Here is a 10,287-nt window from a genome sequence, read left to right as displayed (position 1 = left end):
TCTTTTATATAAGTTAAATTTAGAATAAAATAAAAAAATGAAAGACTTGTTTTTTTTCCTTTTGTATTTTTCTTTTCATATCTTAGATTATTATAAATATATTCTGTGCCTACATGGTTTTAATAAATTTCCAATCAAAAGTTTAATGATATGAAGATACATTTTTTGTTGTAATACATTGTAAAATCTGTTTATGACTCAGTATATAATAAAATAAGATGAACTTGAAAGGAGAAAACAAAAACACTCATAATTTAAAGTTATAAGCATATACACAAAAATAACACAAATATTATTCAGTATAGTGTTATAATTCCTATAAACTTTAAACTTATTACAATAAAATAACTAAACACTCACATAAGGCATTTTTTGCACCAGCTATGCTCAATCTTACTATATTTGAAATTCTTTAACCAAAACTATTTATTATTGTCCTGTTTTGGAAAGAATTTACAGAAAAATAAAAGGGGGAGTGTTAGAAACCAACCGATTCATTGAAAATATTGGACATAAATAAATAAAATTTAATTTTGAAATATACTGTAAATACTTTCAAATGTACAAAAGTTAAGATTTTTTTGAGAGACAGATTAAAATGATGCTTTATTTTTTTTCCTCAGCTGAAGTGTGCTATGCCACATTTTTTTATTAGCAGATTTAAATTTAGTATACTGGTTTTTGAATATTGAAAACCATTTTCACTTTCAACAAAGAAAATTTGGCAATTAATTATTCAAGTTCTACAGAACTCATTTATTTACATAGGATAGTTTTTGATTAAGCTGGCCTCTTAGAAAAAATGATTCATATACTGGTTTTCAAGTTCTTCATAGCATTAGTCAAAACTTCACAGTTATCATTATGGTGGAACAGCTTCTGGTTTGTCTGGGTCCTGGATTTCCTGCATTCACCTTCCCACTTAGCCTGCTTGGTGTTGTGGGACTAAAATTAACAATATTTTCAGAAAGTTAAACATGATGCATCTTTATGAAAAACTAAAATACTTTAGTAAAAACTCTATACATATATAGAATCTGAAAAAAATGCAACACAACATCAAGAGTATTTTTAAATACTTAAAGCAAAAAAACAAAACTTTCATCCAAAAAAAAAGGACCAGTTACATACCAATTACTTTGCAAAACAACTGATTACTTAAGCAAAACTACAAATATTAAGATAAAAATTTAAGAATGATTAACTTTCAAAGATTTCTAGTTTTAAATATCCTTTCCAGAAGGTTTCAAATTGCTAGGGTTTCTTACAGAATTTTATAACTGGTAACAATAAATACAAAATTATGAAGAAAGGCTAGAGCTAATCAGATTCAAATATACAAGGTTTAAAGTGAGTGAATAATTATCCTAAAAATACAGTTCTTGTATATTAAACCTAGAATATTATACTACTGCTATGTAGCACCATTATGCTGTATATACCCAACCTGATGTACAGAAAAAAATAAAGAATTTTTTTTATACATCATAATTACTGTGAGGAACATAGTATAAATTTCTTTTTTAATTTCAGCTGTGGATGGAGAGAACATTACAATAAACCCAGAATATTATTAAAATTTCATTTATATCAAAACAAAAAACATGCTATGAAGAGAGCGAGACTAAGCTCAGATAGATGTAAAAGGTTATAGTACCACTGTAAGTCTAGACTAATGTCAGTAATATGACTATAAACACAGTGCAAGTGCAACACTGCAGACTGTATCTATAAGCTTGGTTTATCCTGAATAAACAAATCCTGACTATTAATCTAATCCTAGAAAAGCAAAATAATGCAGACTATCTAGCTTACAGCAGCCAAATCACGTCTCCATGTACTTTCACACTGTCCATCGCACTCCGGGCAAGGCCGCTGCATTGCATATCCTCCACACTCTGGACAGTCTAGTGACACATGATCTTCATACCAGTTGACTCCACACCTGGAATGAACAGACAAGAAAATTAATACAAGGTCAGATTACAAACAAAAATATTTAAATTTTAAGAATCTTTTTTCATTTTCTACAATAAACAAAAACTAAACGTAACTCTTATGTAAAATTCTTATGAGTCCCACAATTAGTACATGTCTAAATAGTCCAAATTCAAATAACTGCTTAAAACGAATATTTATTTAGTGCACACAAGTTTCCCTAGAAGAGCATTTGCCATCCAGTCAGACATTATCTGAGTAAACCATTTACCAAAAAATTAGAAATTAATCTACATTTGCCAAAGTTCTTGTCGAAAAGTAATGATTGAAGACACAAGAATAAGTAGCTTCAGGGCATATTTTCAATCATTCAATGGATAATAAGTTTTCTTGTAGTTCTGACAGCTTGGTTTTTCATGACAACCAGTGATCACTTGTACTGATAGATGAAATTACTCTAATAAGAAATCCAAATAACCAATACGAAAACTAAGAACTACATTTAAAAAATAACAGATTCACTTACGAAAAGCAGGAGTTATAGTGATTACGTAATCCTTCAATAGTCAGCATGTTGTTCTCCTGAAACACTTGATTCACAGAATCTGTATCACTTATGCAGTCAGAGTCCCAGCTAAAGGCTACTTGGTTATCTCTCAAGTTTTCCCAATTGCTTAGCAATGCCAGCTCCTGAACGTTGTGGTTATCAAAATCAGAGCAACAAAAATGGGCCTTCAACTGCAGAAGTGGGTCTGATTTGGAATGTCTAATGTTGAGACCTGCAAAACAAGTATCCAATTAATTTGTTTAAATACTAGTGTAGCTGTTCTTGAGTATATCTTGTTCTAATTCTAACTATTAGTGAACAATAAGAAATAGCTAAGTCACTCTTGATCCACCTCAAAATCACCTGCAGAAATAAAGCGCATACAACAATAAGGACACTTCTGTAACTCTGGCACCCAGAACTCAATACAAGAGGAGGCTTTTAAACCATTGTATCTCAAACTTTAACTGCCTGTGACAGGCATGGTATCAGACCCACGAAATAAAGATGTAATGACATAATGGATTAAATGGTTATAACTATAAAATATTATTTATTATCCAAAAGGTACCTGAATAATTAAACAATATATATCATACATATGAAACATTAGAGACTATCTTTTCTAAAAATATTTTAATAACAATTTTTGTTTTGCCAGAATTGCAACAAAGAAGAAAAATGAGTCAATTTTTAGCAAGGCAGCTTTTGTCTTGACTTTCATTCTTTGTAGAAATATTTTAAAACTTCAATTTTTTTCCCTACAGATTTTGAACATATTTTATCTAAATCATCATAATGCTAAGTTGTATTTGAATTATACAAGTACTTTGCAAAATTTATCACACACACATACGTTACTTATCCATATTAACAATTCAGATTTTTACTTGTTTTCTAATTTTTGACAACTAATGCAATACATTACACACAGATAATAATATTTTCCCTAAATTATTAAAAAGGTATAAAACTTTAATATATTTTCTCACTATTATGGCAAAGCAAATACTGCATTTATTTATTTATCTTTTTTCGTTTTTAAGGATGACTATTTTAAATGACAAGAAAGTTGATAAAATATGTCTTTGCAATAGCTAGGAAAGCCTAGTATTTTATTTTAGTATTACAATCTGATCAGATAATCACATCACAGCACTGACTTAAAAGTTAAATTTAAACAGTGAAACGAAGGTGTGAACTACACAGTTTAATACTTTACCTAATAGTAATAGAAGATAGTTAAACTTAAATGCAAATATTTCCTCCAAAGATTCGGTTAATGCAGGTAGACTTCAAACCTCCTTTGCTGAATTTTAGTATTTACTAGTTAAACATGAATAGATTACACGTCCATACTGCAGGCCACTTGTAAGAAAGCCATAACACCGAATGGCGTGTCTAGTTTAATATTATATGACGTCAGTAGCGTAATACATGACGTGAACTATGATACAAAATAAATTTATTACACAAACGCACGCCAATGTGGAGAGTAAACAAGCAAGGCACGAGGCAAAATATCAATTTCATGATATAACCAGGTATCACATCAATAGAAATAAAATTTATAAGGCTTAGTTTCAAAGCAGTTAGTATCTTTAAATACTAAGTATCTGAAGAAGAAGAAAAATCCCTATTTTCATCAATTTTAAGAGATAGAATTTTTTCCTCAATCATTTATTTACTGGGGCTTTTTTCTACTTCCGTTTAATAAAAATAATTTTGTTTAGCAGAGTATTACACACTGAGTGTGTATTAAAATATCGTTTGTTAAAATTTAAATTACCCTCGGACAAAATCAATTTTTATCATATTAACTGAGGCTTGCCGTTACTAAGGGAACATACTTGTGAATAAATACAAGCTAGAATGAAATATATGTGCTTACACAGTTCCCTCTTCTCGAGTACAATGTTTCACGTGGTAGAATACGCGCCACATCTGGTAAAATACATACGAAACAGAAAGTCGTCCCCATTCACTGACTACTTGTATCTTAAACTATCTTTCGCAATAAGAACTAGAAATGTCAAAGTTCGGATGGAAAATTCTATATTACTATTTCAGAACTGAACAAACTGTATATAAAATATACTCTACCTATATATTGACAAATATAGCCCAGATGTCACTAACATTGACTATTCCACTACAGAGGGTTTAGTACGTTATATTAATATAGTTTTGAATAGGCAAATCAGCAAGTCATGTGACAGCTACAGCAATATAAAGTAATGGTGAAACGGGATGTATCAGGGCTACACTTTGACATTAGCGTTTCGTAAGGATTGTGATAACACAGAAAATTAATCGGTTTTCGAAGGGTAGGTAACAGCACTTTCCGAAGCAAAGTAATCATACACTCAAGTCATAAAGATGTGTTCAGATCAGGGATAAGACAAGGATATTTATTGTACGTAATGGCTTTGGAAAATAAGGGACTGTGGACCAACTTGGGATACCAGGGCCATCCAGGAAGATACCTGTAACACGTCGTACCCAAGCCGTGGAAAGCAAAGTACAGCAGCTTGAAATAGACGATAATCGGGGAACAAAAAGGTCAGTGGCAAAAGCTGTCCACATGCCCCAGGCAACAGTACACATCTCAATAAAGAAGGATCTCGGTCCGAAAAGTGGTCAACAAGGTTTTAGTCATATCTCCTGTTCAACTGTTGGCGTACCTGAAGCAGCTGCAGAATGAAAAGGGTAATCCAGCTATTCCACATGAAGATATACCGATCAAATAACCTGATGCAGCGCCAACAGATTTCTCTGTGACTGGACTATTGAAATGGAGGCTAGGAAACCGTTGTCCTCTTTCTATACGAAAAACCTGCAGGAAGAGTGGTGTGATATGGCCATTATAGCCTTATGACGGAGTCTTTTGCGATGGAAACTAAGCCGGAGATTTATTGTCAAGATGTAAAGTTGTCAGATAAAGCATGAGTGGACGTGGTGACATGGCTTGTAACGACGTGATGAAGCTCCAAAATCGTCTTAATACAGCGTACTCAACCTTTCTCTGTCTCTGTATAATCGAATTTAACGAGATCATTAATAGTGTAAGGCCTTTACTTAGCCACAGCACAACAAGAAGGTTCATACGGGACAGAATTATGCAATACGATGTTGCGAAATACAAAAATCACGTGGCATCAAGTTAAACGTCGATTTCACAGATATAAAATTGCCTCACGAAAAAGTATGTTTTGATGTTCTGATTTTGTTTTAGCTTATCCAGGAAGTAATACGTACATTTAATCAACAGCATAATCCAAGGTTACTGAATTTTGCGAAAGAAGTGTGAAAATGTATATGGGTTAGTTTCTCTCCCACCCACCCCTATCCTACTCACACTATTTTATCACGTAATGAGCTCGTCTCTACAGATATGTGCGTGAAAATCACATAGGGTATTGCTGCCTGGAGTTTATAAAGGTCAGTGGATGATAGCAGACCATCAACATGTCGGCGACTTGTATCACATTTCACTGTCAAATGTAGCCTGGGAGATATATACTTTACCAATAAACAGTGTTACAAAATCTTGTGCTAAATTTCCGTACACTAATACATGGCGGGAAATCCGTGGACATTAGCTTTCCGAAACCCAAACCATATTGTTTACACATGTTTTGATGGATTACCTACATACCACCTATAAGTGTTGTGAACTAAAATGTATATCTTGCCTAATCTGCGATGTCACTCAGACATGCTGTGGTACCACCTTGCTTTTTATCTTCAACGTATGAAAAAAAGAAAAAAGTAAATATAGGGAGACATCACATCATATCAGGTGGATGTAAGAGAGGTTCTGATACATCATATCAGGTGGATGTAAGAGAGGTTCTGATGGTACTCACCAAAGCCAAAACCGACTGCATTTAATGCACTTACTAATGAGCTGGAAAACTTCTGTTTGTTTGTTCTGAATTTCGTATAAAGCTACATGAGGACTATCTGCGCTAGCCGTCCCTAATTTAGCAGTGAAAGACTAGGGAGAAGGCAGCTAGTCATTACCAACTCTTGGGCTACTCTCTTACCAACGAATAGTGGGATTGATCGTTACATAATAACGTTCCAACGGTTGAAAGGGCGAGAATGTTTGGTGGGACGGGGATTCGAACCCGCGACCTCCAGATTGTGAGTCAAGCGCCCTAACCACCTGGCTATGCCAGGCCTGCTATAAATGTCAAGGGTAGGTTTACTTCCTATTCCGATGGAGCCCTAATGAGATCCATCAATCACCTTCTCAAAGTGTGCTTTCCCAGAATTTCCCGGTGGTGTAGTTAGTAGATCTATTCATGTTGATGTCGAAATATTAAACATCATGCATCACCTCATAAGTCACGAATGTAATCTTATTCTTCATTATTTCGTACAAGGTGATTCAAAACAACAAGAAGTTCGAAATTAAAAGATAAACACTAATCCAATAACCTTTCTCGTACGGCTAGTGTAAAACTACGTTGTTTCTTAGTTTGGTGAAAAAATAACAACACTAAAACTTGGTTGCTTTCATTATTTACTTCATAAACCGTAATATGAGAAAACACTTACTGTTCTATGTTGTTTTTTATATAAGAATTAGAAAGAGACGGCTCAAACCAATTTGGAGTTAAAACTGGATTCAGATTAAAAATTGCAACTTGGATTTTTGAATATCCCCCCAGTCCCTTTTTGTTTCGACAGTAAAATATTCAACAAAACCACATCTGACGCTGTCATTATTTTCAGAGTATGCATACCAAGATTCCTTAACCACGGTAGCATTTACAAATTTAAAAATAAATGTTTGGAAAAATTCTTTTCGACAGTCTTCATTCAATGGATTTTCAGAAAGAAGTGTGGGTATATTTAAACATTATGTCATACTCAAATGAAATGAGAAGCCAAGTTTGTTGCATGAGGCCCATCCAAATTTGAAGACTTATATTTTAATAATTGGGTGCAGTCATATACTTCAAAAATGGGAGTTATGTATATATTAATTTTACTGGCAAATATTTGTATTATAACGGACAAACTCAATTTAATTGTTACAAGGACAGCGAACTATAGTTATCGAAAACATTTATTGTTATATAGGTATAAAATATTAATATTCTCCCTTATTGTCGATGATTCCTTGGTACAAATAAAGTCACATTCCAACAGCGTTTATTTTAAATCTATGTAATAAACCTTGGCCAAATTATCAGAAACTAAAACAACCCCGAGGACGCTTGAAATCTGATGTATTACGTTACATATCATATTATCATGAATATAACTCATTACGCGCATTAGAACTTGCGTTAGGTTATCCCAAAACTTTAAAATATTTTAATCACTTAGGGCTAAACTTCAAAAACTTATATATATATACACACATTTCATTTACGTAGAGGGATTTTAATGTTTATGAAGAAAACGACATTGTGATTGGAATAAAATAAAAACAATAACAATTCGCTTAAGAATTTGCCGAAATAAATTAATAAAGCCTCAAGAAATAAAAAGCCGACATTATTATTGTTTTTAATAATACCGGATTAATGAATTTTGTTAAATTACGTCTTTCTCTGACTAAAATGATGAACTCTGTGAAAAGCACAAACCTACTCAATATGAACAGCAACTAATTGAACTTGAGGTAAGATAAAAAGTTTCACATCTAGTAGAAATATGTCATTCCTCAAACATTAAGATTATATTTAAAGCACATATCATTTGAGCTAAACGTTACCGAGTTTAAGTTTACTTGGTGCAAACAAAAAAGCTTTATGAACACTACCAGTACTCTATACAATAACTATTAAAATTATTTTCTGACGTTTTGAACATCACACGTTGTAGTCTAACCAACGTTTCATTCATTGACTTCTATAACAAAATATTCTAATAAATATTACCTGTTGAAGGTCTAATAAACAGTGGTTCTGGTTCCATTGTCACAGGTATTATTATTATTACTATATCAGGAAATATTATAATTGTGAACACACCAGCAATGCTCACGTACAAATCCTACAGACAGAGGAAACGCAATGTGCATGTGTACGCTAAATGTTTCCGCGTTCGAAATTGTGTTGCGGAGGAAGTTGATTACAGAGTCTGCGCAAAAAATTGTAACACGTCACCGTGATCTACGTCATCAATGCGTGCAAAATTGACGTAAACTACAATACATGCCGATTCACGAAAAAATATATAATTAAAACATAAAGTTTACGAGTTATTAAATCCGAACTTCATGTACTTTAAATTTAACTGTAGATACACGAAATAAATTGTTCTGAAACCCCGGACAATTTGCACTGAGAAAAAAGGAACACATTTTTAATCTCTGTATGTTTCACATGGGTCAAATTACCTCTATTGAGAAAGAACGGCTTGTTACACATACTCCACTGATATATTAGAAGTTGTCATGTAATCATTGAAGGATTGCTAACTGCTTCCATATGCATTTGAAAATGCTCTGAAACTACTGGTTAAACTATCATGTAATAACTTTTACCAGAAGAGTTGCTAAAATTCTACGATGAAACATGAACAGTACCGTTTCTACGATTACGTTTACAGTACATACGTAATATAATGCATTTTGGATATGAATCGTGTTTTCTTTTAAAACTGTTAAAAACTAAAAGAAAAAGATTTTAAATAATTCTTAAAAAGGGCCCTTGTTTTGACGCATAGCCATGTATAGCGACCAAATAAATGAAAATACCTAGGCTTTGTATATTTATTTATTTATTTTAATATTGAGCAAATACAATATTCGAATTCAATCTGTTATGAAACAATATACATCAACAAACTTCCCAGGCACAAAAACGCTTGAAAACTGGAAATTTTGCTTTAAAGTGAAAACATTGCGTGAAAAATACAAGGTATTCTCCCATAAAACTGGACTAGCGTCAATCTTGGTAATGTTAAAACTATGAAAGTTTATACCTCATACAAAAAATTATCATTTTTTATACGTGGTTAGGGCGATCGACTCGCAATCTGAAAGTCGCGGGTTCGAATTCCCGTTCCACCAAACATGCTCGCCCTTTCAGCCGTGGGAGCGTTATAATTTGACGGTCAGTCCAATTTTTCGTTGGTAAATGAGTAGCCTAAAAGTTGACTTGTGTGGTGATGAATAGCAACATTCCCTCTAGTTTTTCACTGCTAAATAGGGACAGCTAGCGTAGATAGCCATCGTGTAGCGTTGCACGAAATTAAAAACAAACAATAATTATATACGTATATATGCAAACATTTTAGGGGAAAAAAAAAAGATCATACAAGGCTACAAGCATGATTTTTCGTTCTACGTTTTGGAGGATAAATGTTCACTCACTGGTTGATCTTACCACGAACGGAATTTTTCAAGTATCAGATTTCATGCAGTTAACTTCACTCTCCAAGCAACGTTACAGGCACTCAAACATTCGAAGGTTTTATTAATCACTACAAGATCACTAAAGAGACGCCGGAGGTTTTTATTAATGTATGATAACCTTCACACACATTCGTACAAAAACTTGCGAATCTTGACCGAAAACGTTGACTTAGATAAGTATTTCTTACTGCTGTCAGCAACATCAAACTTATGACTGCCATAAAAACACTTTCTTATATGCAAACAACCAAGTTTATTTAACATAATGAGTCCACACTTTAATAATTTTATTATAATTTTTTTACTCATTCCTGTTAAACTAAATGATGTCACAGAGAAATATCGTATTGTCACGTCTCCGTTTGTTAATTGATTTTTCCGTAACTTCGTTCCAACGAAACTTTAACGACACAAGTCTTTA

General features: G+C 32.9%; 1 protein-coding gene across 3 annotated transcripts in view; it reads right to left on the bottom strand.

The window, feature by feature from the left end:
- Positions 1 to 576: 576 nt before the first annotated feature.
- Positions 577 to 10,287, bottom strand: part of LOC106457472 (protein pinocchio-like) — a 58,301-nt gene continuing 48,590 nt past the window's right edge. For 2 of the 3 annotated variants that reach the window (XM_013916891.2, XM_013916893.2), the window contains exons 2-4: positions 2,465 to 2,717; positions 1,816 to 1,945; positions 577 to 945 (exon numbers count right to left, since the gene is read on the bottom strand). In XM_013916891.2, coding sequence (XP_013772345.1) covers positions 808 to 945; positions 1,816 to 1,945; positions 2,465 to 2,717 — 521 coding nt within the window. In that variant the 3' untranslated portion in view covers positions 577 to 807. Of the gene's footprint in view, positions 946 to 1,815; positions 1,946 to 2,464; positions 2,718 to 8,385; positions 8,555 to 10,287 lie in introns of those variants that run through there. The other variant, XM_013916892.2, reaches the window with a different exon arrangement.

The sequence above is a fragment of the Limulus polyphemus genome, unplaced genomic scaffold, assembly GCF_000517525.1.
Source record: "Limulus polyphemus unplaced genomic scaffold, Limulus_polyphemus-2.1.2 Scaffold335, whole genome shotgun sequence".
In the NCBI taxonomy this organism is placed as follows: Eukaryota; Metazoa; Arthropoda; class Merostomata; order Xiphosura; family Limulidae; genus Limulus; species Limulus polyphemus.
Note: the sequence above shows the minus strand (reverse complement) of the source record. Positions and strands in the feature narration are given on the sequence as shown.